Raw genomic sequence first — 16,279 nt, 5'->3', positions numbered from 1 at the left:
GAGATGTGTGTAGTGGTCTTTTAAATGTTTTACAAACCCTATTTACAATTAAATGGAAAAGCCAAAGTATAGAAACTGTATAATGGCATTTACTAAATAGACTGGGAATATTGACTTTATTTGAACATTTCTATGGATTTTTCAACCTTCTTTTTCCCCCTAATTTGCCCATAAAATACATCACAGAAACACATGATAGCACATCAAAATGGCCATTAATTCCAGTTAACTGGAGGCTCTCATCAGTGGTTAAAGCAGACCCATTTTTGAGGCTTTATGTAATACAATTTGCTATATGAGCGTTTAGAGTTGTCAAACTCATCCATATATTTTCTCACACCATCAAAATGCACCATGATGGATTCATTATATCTTTGAAAATACCCAGAAGACCTTACACATTGTTATCATGAACTAGGATGAAATAGTTAACATCTCTTGAAAAAATAAAAAGCATTTATCATATTTGTAGGGTGTTCATATGCTAAAATCTCTGTGTATAACCCTGCATGTAGAGCAGAATTGGGTTCAAGTAAGTGCAGGACCAAAAATTAATTGGTATAAAATGAGATCATAATTCATCAATCGATGCTTCAAAATTCAGACTGCAGTTCAAAGTGGACTTGCACTACTACTACAACTAAGTGTGATGCTATTCACAACTTAAGTCAGATTTTGTACAAAGCTGTCAGTGTTTGTCTGTCCGTCCCAGTTTTCCCAATGCAGTAATGGAAGTATAAAGCCCATGATTGTCAAAGTCTGACAGATCAATGTCCCAATCACTGTCAAAAATGATCTTTTAAAATTCTGAAAAACGAGGACAGTACTGAATCACAACATTTACTGTTGAACATTGCTGCATATGCTTGAACCTCTGCATGCATGGCTGTATTTATCTGGTCTTTATGAAACATCTTAATGTTTTGGATAGCCACAACCAGTGTTTGCCATCCTAGATCCTATTAGAATATTACAAATTAAGCCTGGCTCCAGTTGGAGTCATTACTATACTGAACATCCTGATGAGATGACTGGTCTCATTTGAACCTTGTGTTTCTAGGCAGGAAACCATTGCTTATCTTTGTTTAAATCAAACCCCCCTCTACACATCCTTGCTTAAATCCCTGAGGCTTCAATGACACTGTATTCTCATTAAACCAAAATTACCCTTCTGCTCTTGTATGTGCATATTTCATGTCGGTGTTTTTCACATAACACATTTTCTGCACCATAATTTATACTGTTACATGCAGTTGCACGCACACATTGATTATACACTGAATTTAATTTCCCTAAATCTACCCAAACTACCTAATGACTATTGCATGGATTGGCTGCTGTTCTCATTTTGACTTTACTATCTAGCTGTTTTCATGAACGCACACTTGTCTTCTCCTGTACGGAGATTATTATTCTGTATTTAACAGCTCTGTTTATGGGAGTCGACAACTGCACGCTACTAGGATGTCTAATTGGTGCACAGCGTGTGCTTATTGTTGTTTGTGTCTCGTGCTGATGTGAGGCCGTAACTCTGTCCATTTGTCTTCCATAGAGAGTGAACCCAGGGATGCAGGAACGGACCAGAAAAGCTCCGGCATCATTCGCCTGCACACCATTAAACAGATCATTGACAGAGTGAGTGAATCTATATGTACACACACATTGATATAAAATTACACAAAATGCAAAAAATAGCGATGTTAACATATTCTAACATATTCTATTCTGTATTCTTGTTGTGTTAAGGAAAACATGGCAATGATACACAATAACATGCACAACTCACTGCTGCCCTCTGGTGTACCTCATTCTTTAATACTATTAGGCGCTTGAAGCGCAGCAAAGTGGTGAATTTTACTGTGGCCTGTTCACTTGAGAAGCTAATCCAGATTGGTAAAATAACCTCAAGTGTTCAAGATCTGCTGCACACAATATGTGAAAAAACCATTAGTGCCAGATTGTGCTCTATTTTTTATAGTCATTAGCTTAGAATAAATGCTCAATATATGGACAATAAACACATTTATGTTTTATGTTTATGTCTTATTTGTTTTTTATTTATGAAGGACAAGCATGCAGTGCTGGACATCACCCCTAATGCAGTGGACCGTCTCAACTACGCTCAGTGGTATCCAATTGTGGTGTTTCTCAACCCAGACACCAAGCAGGGTGTCAAGAACATGAGGACCCGCCTCTGCCCTGAGTCTAGGAAGAGCGCCAGGAAGCTCTATGATCGAGCCCTCAAATTAAGAAAGAACAACCACCATCTCTTCACTAGTGAGTCCAGTGCAAGGGAGAGAGGGAGGAATAGATATGTCATCTACAGGGAGGGAGAAGGGGATGGTTTGAATGTCAGAGATTTCACAGGGACACATGTCGCAGGCAGTTGACAATTGAGTGCTGCAGTGTTGAGGCTGTGGCTACACTGCACCTGTTGTGCCTGGCCCTGTTCTGTCAAACTCTGTTTAAAGGCTTGTTCAGCACTGACCGTCACACAAGAGCACCCCCAGGCCCCTTTCTCAGCAAGCACTTTTCCTATCAGGGGATGAGGTGTGACCATGCTTTAGGAGCATCTGTTGCTGATAAAGATATTTGAGAGGTCCTAGAAAGTATTCCTCACAGTTTACGTTCAGTCATTGTATTACACACACTGGGTTAAGATGAACTTTTAATCATGATGCTATGGATGTTCTGAAAATGTTGTAAATGCTATAATAATTGTTAGTACTCATTTGATTGGAGAGATGTTTTTTTTTCTCTCTTTTGCTCCTCCTTCTTTGTGAATCCAGCAACCATTAACTTGAACAGCATGAATGATGGTTGGTTTGGAGCACTGAAAGAGATAATCCAGCAGCAGCAGAACCAGCTGGTGTGGGTTTCAGAGGGCAAGGTAAGACAAACACACACACAAACACAAACAAAAATATAGATAGCTAGATAAATAGATAGTCAGATAGATGGGGTACTTTATTAATCCCAAAGGGAAACTGATAACTGGAATTTAACTGAACTAACTTTTCTTACTCCCTCTCTCACTTAATTCTCTCTCTCCCAGGCTGATGGGGCAGCTGAGGACGACCTGGACATCCATGATGACCGTCTGTCCTACTTGTCGGCACCAGGTAGTGAGTATTCCATGTACAGCACCGACAGCCGCCACACCTCCGACTACGAGGACACAGACACAGAGGGCGGAGCCTACACTGACCAGGAGCTGGACGAAACACTGAATGACGATGTGGGCCCACCCACGGAGCCTGCCATCACCCGCTCCTCCGAGCCTGTTCGTGAGGACCCGCCTGTCATCCAGGAGCCCCCTGGCTACGCTGGCTACACAGTGCAGCCGGACCCCCTGAACCGCATCGACCCGGCTGGGTTCAAGGCACCAGTGCCGCAGCAGGTAGCGTTTCTGAGAGCTGTACGTCTCCCCTGTTGTCTGGAGGACGTGGTGTGCGTTAGAAGGGTTTTCTGGAGGCGCTATTGAAGGCACCTTTTTTATTTTTACAGTTATTCTGTCTATCTACAAAACAATATCAGTGGGAAAGTGAAAACTTTTGTGGTCAGGTATTTATTGCAATATATAAATATAAAATTATACATATATATATATATATATATATATTCGATATATATAATATTTATTTAATCTATTTGCCTCTATATGTTTGTCGATTGATGTTTGTGAGCGTGTGTTTTTTATTTTTGAAAAGGAGAAGAACTTGATAAGTTCTACTGTTACTCTTGTACTCTGTATTAACACAAGCTGTCTTATCAGTGTGACTGTCGCTGATGTCACCGGGAAAAGAAACTTATATTTGTCCAAGTGTCTGTATCAGTACTCACCTATGTGCACTTCCTCCGTTTGTTTTACCTGTGATTGGGACTGTAACGATATGACACCAGAAAGTATTATGTGCATGTTGGCAATACTCGTGTTAATCCAGTGTAACTGTGAAATGTATTAATCAATACCCGATTGGCCGTGTGATACCCAAATCTAAACATTTGTCGTCTCATGATGTGTTAATGAACATAAAAAGGGAAAAAATTACTGTATTGTAACCGTAGAATTAAAATCACAGCAGTATTCTCTAACAATGAAAACTTGTCCTGCTGCTAATTCCTAACTCTCACATGCCATTGGTTGATCTACAGCTACTGTTAAATGTCGAGGCAGGTTATTGGCTGTTTGTAGGAGCAGACCGATGTAGAGCGGCTATGAAGGTAGTAGCACTTGTTAGTACTGCACCGTAGTGTGTCAGCGCGTGTTATTAAACATTTCTGAACCACTTCACAGAAAGCAGAGGCCGCTGCCGTCCCTAGCATCCCCCAGCAGCCTGAGCCCCTGGCTGAGACAATGCCCCCTGCTGTCGACGTTACTGTAAAAACTGTAGGGGGTCTGAGCCCTGACGAGGCTCCTGCAGCTCCCCACAGCCAGCCAAGCCCCAACCCAGAGGCTGGCTCACTTAGGAGGCCCTCCCCCCAGCTAGCCCCTCAGAGCGTCACACCAGAACCTCTACAGTCTGGACTGGCCAGTTCCGAACCAAAGGTATCCATCTGACCGTCTCTGGATGCTCCGTGACCCGGCCCAGCTCAGCTCAGCTCGGTCTGACCTGGCTGACCGCCTGTGCTGCTGCTGCTGCTTCCTGTCTACCTACCTACCTCCTGCTGCCACGCTTCTCTCTCTCTCTCTCCTTCCGCCCTGCATGTGTGCTGACCACAGTGCTGCCCAGAAGAGACAGAGATGTGTGTGTGTGTGTGGCGGGTGGTGTGTGGGTGGGGTGGGTGGTGGTGGGGGGGGGTGTATTGTGCGTGCGGGGGTGTGTATGTGTGTGCACGTGCCAGAGTGTGAGCAAACACTGGTAAACAACAGTGGGCTTGGAGGTGATGGCTGTGCTATTATGCCTACATGTAGAAGAGCAGTGGAAATCCTGCAGCTCTCACTGTTGCTTATCCTCTCTGCATGGCTGCAACAAGTTTGCCTCATTCTCTGATAACCACTAGAAGTAGATCTGTTTGTGCTGTATTTATCAGTCAGATTGAATGGATTGTTTCCTTGTAAAAGTAGCCAATAATTTTCCAACCATTTTATCTATATTTTGAAAAACGGCTATTCCAAAGTAACAAAGACCATCTAAAGAGAAACTTTCTTTAGATTTGGATGGATAATTAATGGTTACTTCTTAAATATGAGTATTTAAATATGTTTTTATACAATGGGTTTGTGCTTGTAATTTTAAATATTATTGTGGATGTTTAAGTTGCCTTTATAATTGCATCAAGACAGTGGGTGACATTTCCCCTTGTGAATGCTGCAGTGCACACATAATGTGTGATGAAACCACAAATTATTAGTCAAATTATTGATCAACTCTCTAAAATTAGTTTACATTACATTTCTATGATCGATTTTCATATTTTGTCAGATGGGACAAAGGAACCCAAAGGAGTTAAGAAAAATGGAACCCATTGTTTTGTTGTATCTTTTAAACCACTTTGTTGTTCTTTTTTTAATTTAATTTCAGTGTTTTATTTGAGGTTGCAGAACATTGTGATATTTTAAGCTGCAATGAGTGTTTGGCTGTGCTGCAGTTTCTGTTTAATCTAATATACTATCTGACCAGTAACCCCTCCCTCTCAGTTTCTCTATTTCAGGTCTTTCCCTTCTCGTTTTCCTCTTCTCGAATTAATTTCTCAGACTTGTTTTAATATTCTCCTTTTCGCATCCTTTAACTGACTTTTTGTATGTCCAGTTTATATCACATATTTTATATCAATGCAGTATGTTAGTGGATCCTTTGCAGTTGTTAACCTTGTTCTTTGTTGTCTATTTGTTCGGTAGATGTTTCAAAAGGATCCATACAACACAGACAACACAGGGCGTATCGGTGGTCACAGCATGAAGCCTGTGACTTTCAACCCTCAGCAGGGATATCACCCTGACCAGCAGCCATACAGAGATTACGACCACCCACCCAGTCGGTATGATGTCAGCAGCAGTGGAGTCAGCAGTGGAGGTGGTTACCCAGAACCAAAGTACCGTAACTATGACTCTAACCCACCCTATGAGAACAGTGTGCCTCACTACGACCAGCAACAGTGGAACCCCTACAACCAGCCGCTCTCTACTGCCAACTCCCAGGGCTACGATCCCCGTTTGCCGTACAGTGATGGCCCTGAATCCCAGTACACCCCTCCTCTCCGCTACGACGAGCCCCCACCTCAGCAGGGATTTGACGGGCGGCCTCGCTATGGTAAACCAACAGGTCCAGGGCCTGTCCGTTACGATGATCCTCCACCTCCTGCCCCAGGGCCTGACCTGCACTATGACCAGGATTCTCACTTGAGTACGTACCCCACTGCTGCCCGCTCCCCAGACCCTGCTGCCCAGCGGCCTGCCTATAACCAGGGACCATCACTGCAACAAAAAGGCTACAAACCTCAGCAGTACGACCCCGTTCCTGTTAACTCTGAAACCAGCCCCACACCTCCTCCCAAGGCAGAGGCCCCCTCAACTTCCCCTGTGGAAGCTCCAAAAGCCGCACCCGCCAGAGACGAGCAACAGGAGGATGACCCCGCCATGCGGCCCCAGTCAGTCCTGACAAGGGTCAAGATGTTTGAGAACAAACGCTCTGTGTCTATGGACCGAGCCAGGGATGCAGGGGATTCATCTGGGAACAGGGTAAACTGTTTATCTTTGTAGATATTTATAGTTTAGTTATAGTTATAGTTCTTGTGAAATTGGCACATTAGAGGTGAACATTGATCATTCTTATCTTACTGATAAGGTTTATTGCTTTTACAGGCAGCTGATTTACCCTTGAAAGCAGGTGGAGTAATCCCTAAAGCAAATTCTCTGAGCAACCTGGATCAAGAGAAAACCTTTAGGTAAGCCCAGGCTTATGCTGCTTGCACTGTTTTCACTCACCCTGATTTAAGTAATATGAGAATAAAAGTGTGTAATTAGTCACTTTAGTTTTCACATCATTGACCAATAAACTCAACTACCTTCATTTTGGCAGTTTGTCATTGTAAATTCTCCACGTGCTCTGCTCTCACCATCTCCGCCTTTCATTTTACCTACTTGACTTTTTTTTGTCGCATCAACCCAGAGCCCCAGAGCCGCAAAAGCCTCAGTCCAAGGTAGCTGATGATATTGTGCGCTCCAACCATTACGACCCTGATGAGGACGAGGACTACTACAGGAAACAGCTGTCTTACTTTGACCGACTCCAAGCTGGCCCCAACAAACCCCAGCCACAAGCACAAACAACCCACAACTACCCCAGGTAATGCTCACTCCCATCTACATTTCCAAACATCTCTGATTATAATGTTGTCATGAAACATCTTGGGCTTTTTCCTCTCAGATTAGATAGATGAAGGTTTCCTTTGCACTAACTTTAACACCCCTTATGGTTTTTTGTATTTATGTCTTGATCATATCTGCTTTGAATCTCAAATCGATGGTTTTGGTCTTGTGATACAGGACAGAGTCGGTGGAGAAACCAAGTCCAGTGGAGAAAAAATATGAACCTGTTCCCCAGGTGACACCATCTCTGCCACCAGCCACACTGCCCAAACCCTCACCTGAAGGTAAAACTTATTCAATTTAATTCAACATTTTAAAGGAAAAAAACATACACAGCAGGTAGTGTCTCCCAAGAGACTTGTACATGATTTCATACAAATAAAAACAAACTCAGAGATCCATACTACAGAACTCTTTGGCTGACTCTTGTGGCTCTTCCACAGCCAAACCTCCTGCCCGAGAGGACACTGTCCAGACCAACTTCCTGCCTCACAAGAGTTTCCCTGAGAAGTCTCCAGTTAATGGCACAAGTGAGCAGCCTCCAAAAACAGTCACTAGCACCGGGGCTCCACCAGCATCCAGCTACAACCGCTACACGCCCAAGCCCTACACCACCTCTGCCAAGCCTTTTGCACGCATGTTCGACAGCCCCAAATTCAACCACAACCTTCTGCCCAATGACAAGCCTGACACTGCTCCAAAGGTAAGCAGATTGAGGCATCATTTTAGTACAGTAAAGAGGGTCAAATAAAAAAGCATTAATAAAACAGCCAGTGTGAATTAAACAGTGGAAATGCTGAAATACTATCAGTAATCAACACTAATAATAATAACGTTAACAGAAATAAATCATGTTTTTTCAAAACAGAATTACTATGTGCTTCACATATGACATGGTAGATAAAACCAGACAATTAATAATACAAAAATAAAATGGAATAAAATCCCCAGCAATAATATATTTTATATTAAAAATAGATTTAAAAGACCTGTTGGAAAAAAAATAGTGTCCTAGCATTAATAAAAGGCTTTTTACTTTTTACACACATTATGAGAATAGATTTAAACAATGCCACAAATTCTGTTTTTTTCTGTAGTTGATCCAGAAATGTGTATGAAAACATTTGGTTGCATTTTTAAAAAAAAGTCAACTCCCAAAAAAAAAAACAGCTATGTTGCGAGCAGATTGATGTTGTCACAGTGCTGTAGATAACTCTTGACCCTTGTGTTTGGAGCAGGGCCGGAGCTCCAGCCCAGTGAAGCCTCAGGTAGCTCCACAGCCCCAGAACACAGACCATGACAGTGGTCTGGACACCTTCACGCGCACTATGGACCACCGCTCCAAATACCAGCACAACAACATCAACGCTGTTCCCAAGGCCATCCCTGTGAGGTAACAACCTCGGTCTGACTACTGACTAAATTGAAAGTGTTAGGAGTGTTAGGTTGAATATAAAAGTGTGACAGCAAAGTTATCTGTCTCCCAGCCCCACTGCCCTGGATGATGATGATGATGAAGATGAGGGCCACACTGTGGTTGCAACGGCCCGAGGTATCTTCAACTGTAACGGTGGCGTCCTGAGCTCCATTGAGACAGGTGTCAGCATAATAATCCCACAGGGTGCCATACCTGACGGGGTGGAGCAGGAGATCTACTTCAAGGTCTGCCGAGACAACAGCATCCTGCCACCACTCGACAAGGAGAAAGGTAACTTATCAGAGATGGAGGGATGAAGAAGCCAGAGGGTTTTCTTTATTCATATCTAAATTATTGGATGCTTGACAAAGCCAGTTCAAACGATCTGTCATTTTTGTTTTTCAAAATTTAATTGTGCTTGTTGTCCTTTGGGGCGATGTGCTGGATCTAAAGTAGGATTGTGCCGATTGACGTTATAATGACTATGCTGCTCCACTGCTGACTCCACTACTATATAGACTCATTCGCCAATTACTGATGTCGCTGTCGATTTTTAAAATTATAAGTATCTATAATCAATATTTTTGAACAAACAAACATTTTATAAGATGATAATGGAAAATCAATGCGTTCACAGTGATGAACCTACATCGAATTATCACCTGAGTCTTCAGCTACCCTCAGTTTTACTGAGCTTAAGAGTGAGTCTCAGCTCAATGTTTAGCTCTCCAGTCTGTAAATTTACTCTTTTGGCTCACTCTCATCGCTCTCATAGCGTCATTTTCAGATATTTTCATCTCCAAAAACCCACTCCACACTATCTGCTCAGCACCTAACAGCAGGCAGACACAATGAGTGAACAGCTGAGTAACAAAGTGAGGCACTTTGCAGCTTAAGAGCCAGATATTCCCCTCATGAGTTGGTAGAGACCAAAAACAGCTAAAAGAGAGTGAATATTGGACGTATATTTGCCAGATGACCAGAAACACGGCTCTAAATGAATGATAATGTTCCTCTGTAACTGCTGGATGTGTAAATAAGCCACTTTTTGCTAACAAGTTCCCCGTATCAACTTAAAAGGTGATGATATGTCAGTGTTGTGTTCACAATCTGCATATGAATCAATATTTTTCTTGCATAGATGGGCACACAAGGGATCAAAACCTCATTTCTGACTAACAGATTCCCAGTGATACAAAACCACAAGCCGACGAGAACTGTTGAGACAAAGTGCATTCAAGATGTGCTTGTGTATATAATTGTTATCATCCTGAGTTTATAACCATGCTCTGTGTTTGTGTTTACAGGAGAGACTCTGCTCAGCCCTCTGGTGATGTGTGGACCTCATGGCCTCAAGTTTTTGAAGCCTGTGGAGCTACGCTTACCTCACTGTGCGTCAATGACCCCTGATGGTTGGTCTTTTGCTCTAAAATCCTCCGACTCCTCGTCGGGTATGCTGTGCTCTCTCTGTTCTTCCGGGGTCGTTTGGGCTGGCTGTGTGACAATTTGAGGGTTATGGGTCACTGTTTAATGAGATTTTACCCCTAGTTTTGGTTCTCCTCTTACTCAGATATCACTTACTCTAAATTTTTCAAACAAAATAATAAAAAGATATAATGAATAATGAATTCTCACAATACCTGAGAGCCAATCTAGGGGGAAAATCTATGTTTTTCATATTTATGGCTTTGGGTTGAATCATTTTCATCATTTGTACTAGTTAACTCACCCACACAATCTCTCATTTGCTGCATCACTGGTTTTCTTTATGTGGTATTTATTAATTTTACATGCTGAAATTGCAGTATTTCTCTCTTGGTTTTCACCTCTGAGTCACCTTAACAAGTTTTTCTTATTTCATTTAACATGCATGCACCAGATGCTTGGCTGTATAATCATTTAATTTCATCAGGTAGAATTATACTGCATGCTATTCTGCTAAGAGTGATTTTCTCACATAGCCACCCAAATCCTGACCTGAAGAACAGCTTTTGCAGATCCTCTGGAAATTGGGACACTGTCATAACCAATAATGCCTGTCAAAAAAGTGAAAAGTTCCACAAAGGCATCTTGTTACCATGTTGAAATAGAGCTATCTAAATTTAGCTTCCTTCATCCCAGTGTCTTATTTCAAGGTACCTTTCAGGTGTATGAAAACAGGTTTCCTTGTTAATTGGTTTTTCAGACTGACCTCAGTTTGTTTGCAAAAATGAATCTGGTTGTTAAATTGGATCAGGGAAAGATGTATGCAAATATATAAACCATTTACTGCTCTCATTGGCTACAGGACATAAGCATTCGAGCAAATGTCTTAGAAGAACTGTAACTCTTCCATCAGCAAATTGTAATTTAGATGACTACACATATCATTTTCCCACCTTTTTTGTCCTGTTTGGTCTGTTTTTGAGACTTGACATAATAGATGCAGTAGTAACTGCAAACAATTAACCACCTAATGAAGAAGTAAAGCACTGTGTGAAATCCATATTTATCTTAAGCATTGAAATTGATCAGCAGTGTGTTCAGGACAGAAATTAGATGAAGAGAGAATGATGCACAGATCATGTTAATGGAAATCAAAACCAAGACAAACTACTTTCAATAGGGCATCATTTAATCAATAAGGTAACTGAGCAAACAAACTAACATTTGAGAAAGACCCTGGGCTCATATAGAAGTTGAACTTCTGCAAAGACAGAAAAAGAAGAACAGAGCAAATCTGAAGAAAGTAACTAATTTCACCTTACCCCTTTCTTAATACTTCTCATGCCCTGTCTTCAAAAACAGTGGTAATTTTGGCAGTGGTCAGAATTAGCTGTTAATTAGCCTCATTTTAAGGATGAGAGTTGGAGGGCTGAATGACATGTCCACTCACTCCATTGTCCTGCTGAATTGTGGGAGGATTATCAGGCTGCGTCGTAATCCTCTTATTGTAAAGCAAGGCCACTCTCTGGCCTCCTCCTGTCTCTTTCTGTGGTTTTCTATTCACTTTGATTCCCTGCTTCTCCTTTTTCCTCCTATACAACTCTCACATCTTACTACTGCTTCTCTTCTGTGTTTATGTTATTCTGTGGATCATTGTTTTAACTTACAGCTCTGTAAAAAACTGACTTCTGGTTAATGTAGAACAGGGTTTGATTTGAAAACCGCATGAAACTAATTAAATCTTAAACATTCCTTGATATAAACCACAGTGCTTTAATATATCAAATTATACAGTATCTTATTTGTCTGAAAGTCATACTTTTAAAGGTACCCTGTGGAGTTTTTAACCACGAGTAATTTTTAATGAATATGCAGACGATGCAGTGCACCTTGCCAACAGTTTCTCACTATTTCACTTATTATCTGGTGGTAGTAGTAACGTACCAACGAACCTAGCACTGTACCAGCAGACATCACCATGGACGCAGTAGTTTTACAACATTCTCATTAAAAGGGCCATTTACTGGAATTATTCTGGAGCTTTCAGACACTTCTGGTGGCCTTAACCAGCAGATGTAGCAAACTCACTGAAAAAACTATCTGCTAATGAAGGTCACAAGATGTTACTTCCAGGAAGTGGACCTCGTGCTACAAATTTTTGGTCAAATAACCTTGAGGAAGGAATTGCATTTGACATGTTTGTAAGGTCTTGAGGATACACTAGAACCAAAATGATTAGCTGATTAATTGATTAGTTGATTGACAGATAATTCATCAGTAACTATTTTGATAGTTGATTCATTGTTTCAGTTATTTTTCAGGCAAAAACGAGGAATGTGAATACGCCACCTTTGCCTCTGGGAAATTATAATAGGGATGTTTCCCTATTAGTATTACATTTTATAGACAAAACAATGAATCAAGAAGATAATTGTCAGATAAATTGATAATGACAAAAAAAGTGAGTTGCAGCTCAAGAATGAACAAAAGCTTTATGATGAGAAGTACTGAATGTAAATGTAAATGTTTATATTCTGTGCTGCCCAAAACTTTAAGATGCTGGCTTGCAGGCAGAAATCAGAGAAAGTCCACATACTCAAAACTCAGATGCATATTTTTTATTTGAAGTTCTAAAGATCATCGTTTGGGCCGACTGTCTTCTTTAGGATAGAGTTGTATCTATTCTGTTTATCATGTGTATCAAGACAGGCTGGACGTGGCTCTTTATTGGTGTCCTGGATACAGTCAGTCCCTAATATACGTAAGTTGACAGTTGTGAGAAAACAGTGGTAAAATCTGCAGTCATCCCTCCAAAACGGTTGTCCTTGATCGCACATCCACTGAAGGCCGATTTAGAGCTTTGATAACCAAAGAGAAGCCTGTGGCAAAATTCAGATCAAATTCTCACAATGTGACTGTTGTTACAATGCACACCTACAAACCAAACAATCAGAGTGGACATGAAATGACACAGAATACTGAGTAAAGTTCAGAGAAAAAAGACACACACACAATGGAGGTGACAAAAAAACAACAAGTTTGTGTGGCAGAGAAGAAAACCTTGCAGAGCTGACACAGATATGGCACAGATGGTTGACACGAGCTGATGATACGCCTGTGCCCCTGTGCTTTTTCTTTTTTATATTTACACTGCAGCGCTACGATCCACTGCGCATTCATCACACAATTTGACAGTCTGACAGAGTGAAAGGTTGAGACCAAGATTTGCTGCACAGTCTTAAGGCGCCTTTAAGGAAAGAATCCAAAGGATGAATGGTTGTCTGGCTGGCAAGGGTTGTTTTGGTCTTACCTAGAGTCAACATCAGCGCTAAGCTCAAGTATAGACCCAACTAGTTGTTTTGTGATTGGTCCAAACAGGAAACGAAAGATAGTCCATTTAACATTTCTCTGCAACACAAGGCAGCAAACAGGTGTAGGCTCCCTCTTAGTTCAACACACTTGAGAACTTCACATGGGCTTTGGTGTTGGACTACGTTTATATAGTGCTTTATTACTAGCTCTTCACACACCACTGGCAGTGAGCTACCATGCAAATGATGAAGGCAGTGTGACAAAACGTTGATCTCTAGAACTTAAAATTAAGGATTGCATCTGTGTGTGTGGCTTTCTCCCTCTTCCTTTTGCTTAGCATACCTCAACAGAAGATGGTCTTCTGATTACTGTTACATTTATCTCTTCCATATCACCCAAACTTAACCGCAAGATTAACAGTGGAAAGATCGGCAGTCCATCTCAATGAGGAGGCTCTATTTATACTGTCACATGTACAGTCTGTGTGTCTAGTATATCGATGGACCTCTGCCAAACTGGCTATGCTTACTTTGATTGATTACTGGAACTTTCATCTTGGCACAGACCTGTATGTTTATAATTGCAATTACACTGAGACCTCACAGTCACTGAGGCCTAATTTGCAGTCAACAAGAGACTGGGGACGTTCAATAAAAAAAAAGAAATTGCTTTTACTTTTCTATTTTGCTGCCGTGCTTGGACATAAGCCAAAAGCTCGCAATATCACTTAACATGGCTTGTAGACAATAGATATAATCGAGTTCTGCAGTCAATGCTGTTTTAAGAGTAGTTCATGACTTTGTTGTACAATAGATTTTGTGGTCAAGTGAGAAATGCTTATAAAATGCATCACAGCTTGAATTTCCCATCAAAAGCGGATGTTATTACTCACTGACCCCCTCCTCCATCTCCCGTCTCTCCTCAGGTGACCCAAAAAGCTGGCAGAACAAGTCTCTCCCCGGGGACCCCAACTATCTGGTGGGAGCCAACTGTGTTTCTGTGCTCATTGACCACTTTTAAGGATGGGCCAGCAGGTGTGATGTTACTGAATGTGGAACCATGGTGGATAAAATGAAGAGGATGGACACACGTACACAGGCGCGCGCACACACACACACACACACACACACACACACACACACACACACACACACACACACACACACACATACAGATACATGCACTCCAAACATACTGACACACACCACATTATGGAGTATGAAGAAGATCCAGTCAGTGCTGTTTACTGCACCCATGGATGAAGGCGAGACACTGATGATCATTACAAGCTGTTCTTTAAACTCTTTTTCCCAATTTGAAGTTTTGATGTGAAATGAAACCATTGATGCATGCCCCATGCCACTGAGGATTGACATTATATATACTGTAAGGCAATGTTTAATGTAATTTCTACATGAATATAGATGGATGGATGGCTTTTGAGGCAGCGTACATGCTTCAAAAATATTTATGCTATATATGCATACAGTATATATAGTAGTATAGTGAAGATTTACTAAAATTTTACTCATGGATTCAGTCAACATCTTGTTATTTTCCAGTTCAGGTGACTGAAAGCAAATATGTATCTCCACCTATTTTTTCCACATTGAGGGAACTTTAATAAAGGTTTGAGACAGATGTGAGATAAAACCAGAGATGGTGACATTTGCAAGTATCTGTAGAAGGAGCAAAAGCTGGATATGAACCCAAGCAGCACACTTTTAGAGACGTTCTTCCTTCCTCACCCCTTCCTTTACTCTTCCTTTTCCTACAGTAATATCTTGTAGCTTACTTTCTTACGGATTACCACGTCTCTCCTTCCAGCCTGAGGGAGATCTATGCATGTTCTTTGCTCAGGTCCAGTAGCCTCCTCAGTTCCTTCCTCACATCTATTTCTATCGCTCTCTCTCTCTTTCTCTCTCTCTCTCTCTCTCTCTCTCTCGCTCTCTCTTTTTCCTCTTTCTTCTCTTTCTATCTTTTTCTGTCTGTGCACTCTTGCACTCTCACACAAATAAGCAGTGATGCCTTATCTGCAGATTATTCACTTTTCATTAAGAAAAAAAATAAGTTATGATAAATTATGGTATAATGTCATTTGTTTTGCCATTTCATTTTTTGTGAACCCACTGTATAAATGAACTTGGGTTTAGCTCACAATAACAGTTGATAAAGGATAACAAAGGTATGCTCTTCTTTTATCTGCTATGCATTACTTAAATAAAAGATAAAAAAAACAACAAAAACAAGAAAACAGAAAAGAAGTGGCTGTAAATAAAGCTAGCATATTGCCTTGTTTCTTTTGTTTGTAAATGAACTTTTTGTATGTCTTTCTTTTTTGTATAAAACTTAGAGAAAACATGTTTTAAAAAGTGGAAGAAAGTGAACGTGGTTATCTTTGTATTCTGGATATACCCTCGAGCCTTGGAACTTATAACCTAACAATAATACATCACACCTTTTCTACCAATATATTCACACTATGTTACGGTCACAAAAAGCTCTTTTTATGGCTATTTAAGGATCAGGAAAGTACTTGGCCTAAAATACATTTAAAACATGTTCTTTTAAAAGGGTGTGCTCTCTCAAAGTGTTCCCCTCACTGATTTGTGATACTGGATGCTGTATTGTGTGCCCTTAAATGTATTTTTGTACTAATAGACAATATATTATGTATGGCACACCAGTACCATTTTATTTTTAGATATAACACGGCTTTAATTGGATATTAGCTCTTCACGTGTGGCTGACTTTTTTTCTCCTCTGCAACACAATTTTAAGTATACCACTGTATTAATAAATAAAGTCATTTT

At 40.9% G+C, this 16,279-nt stretch overlaps 1 protein-coding gene across 14 annotated transcripts in view; it reads left to right on the top strand.

The window, feature by feature from the left end:
• The window catches only part of LOC111238329 (tight junction protein ZO-1-like), an 81,517-nt gene extending 65,249 nt beyond the window's left edge, over window positions 1-16,268 (top strand). For 10 of the 14 annotated variants that reach the window (XM_022767778.1, XM_022767777.1, XM_022767779.1 and 7 more), the window contains 14 exons: window positions 1,553-1,635; window positions 2,067-2,277; window positions 2,790-2,890; window positions 3,056-3,400; window positions 4,298-4,549; window positions 5,843-6,682; window positions 6,806-6,888; window positions 7,113-7,289; window positions 7,490-7,596; window positions 7,756-8,015; window positions 8,551-8,705; window positions 8,800-9,020; window positions 10,037-10,180; window positions 14,392-16,268. In XM_022767778.1, the coding sequence (XP_022623499.1) occupies window positions 1,553-1,635; window positions 2,067-2,277; window positions 2,790-2,890; window positions 3,056-3,400; window positions 4,298-4,549; window positions 5,843-6,682; window positions 6,806-6,888; window positions 7,113-7,289; window positions 7,490-7,596; window positions 7,756-8,015; window positions 8,551-8,705; window positions 8,800-9,020; window positions 10,037-10,180; window positions 14,392-14,486 (3,074 nt within the window). In that variant the 3' untranslated portion in view covers window positions 14,487-16,268. The remainder of the gene's footprint in view (window positions 1-1,552; window positions 1,636-2,066; window positions 2,278-2,789; window positions 2,891-3,055; window positions 3,401-4,297; window positions 4,550-5,842; window positions 6,683-6,805; window positions 6,889-7,112; window positions 7,290-7,489; window positions 7,597-7,755; window positions 8,016-8,550; window positions 8,706-8,799; window positions 9,021-10,036; window positions 10,181-14,391) is intronic. The other 4 variants (XM_022767780.1, XM_022767774.1, XM_022767781.1 and 1 more) reach the window with 2 other exon arrangements.
• The last annotated feature ends 11 nt before the right edge of the window (window positions 16,269-16,279 follow it).

The sequence above is a fragment of the Seriola dumerili genome, unplaced genomic scaffold (genome assembly GCF_002260705.1).
Source record: "Seriola dumerili isolate Sdu_G_001 unplaced genomic scaffold, Sdu_1.0 BDQW01001299.1, whole genome shotgun sequence".
NCBI lineage: Eukaryota > Metazoa > Chordata > Actinopteri > Carangiformes > Carangidae > Seriola > Seriola dumerili.
Note: the sequence above shows the minus strand (reverse complement) of the source record. Positions and strands in the feature narration are given on the sequence as shown.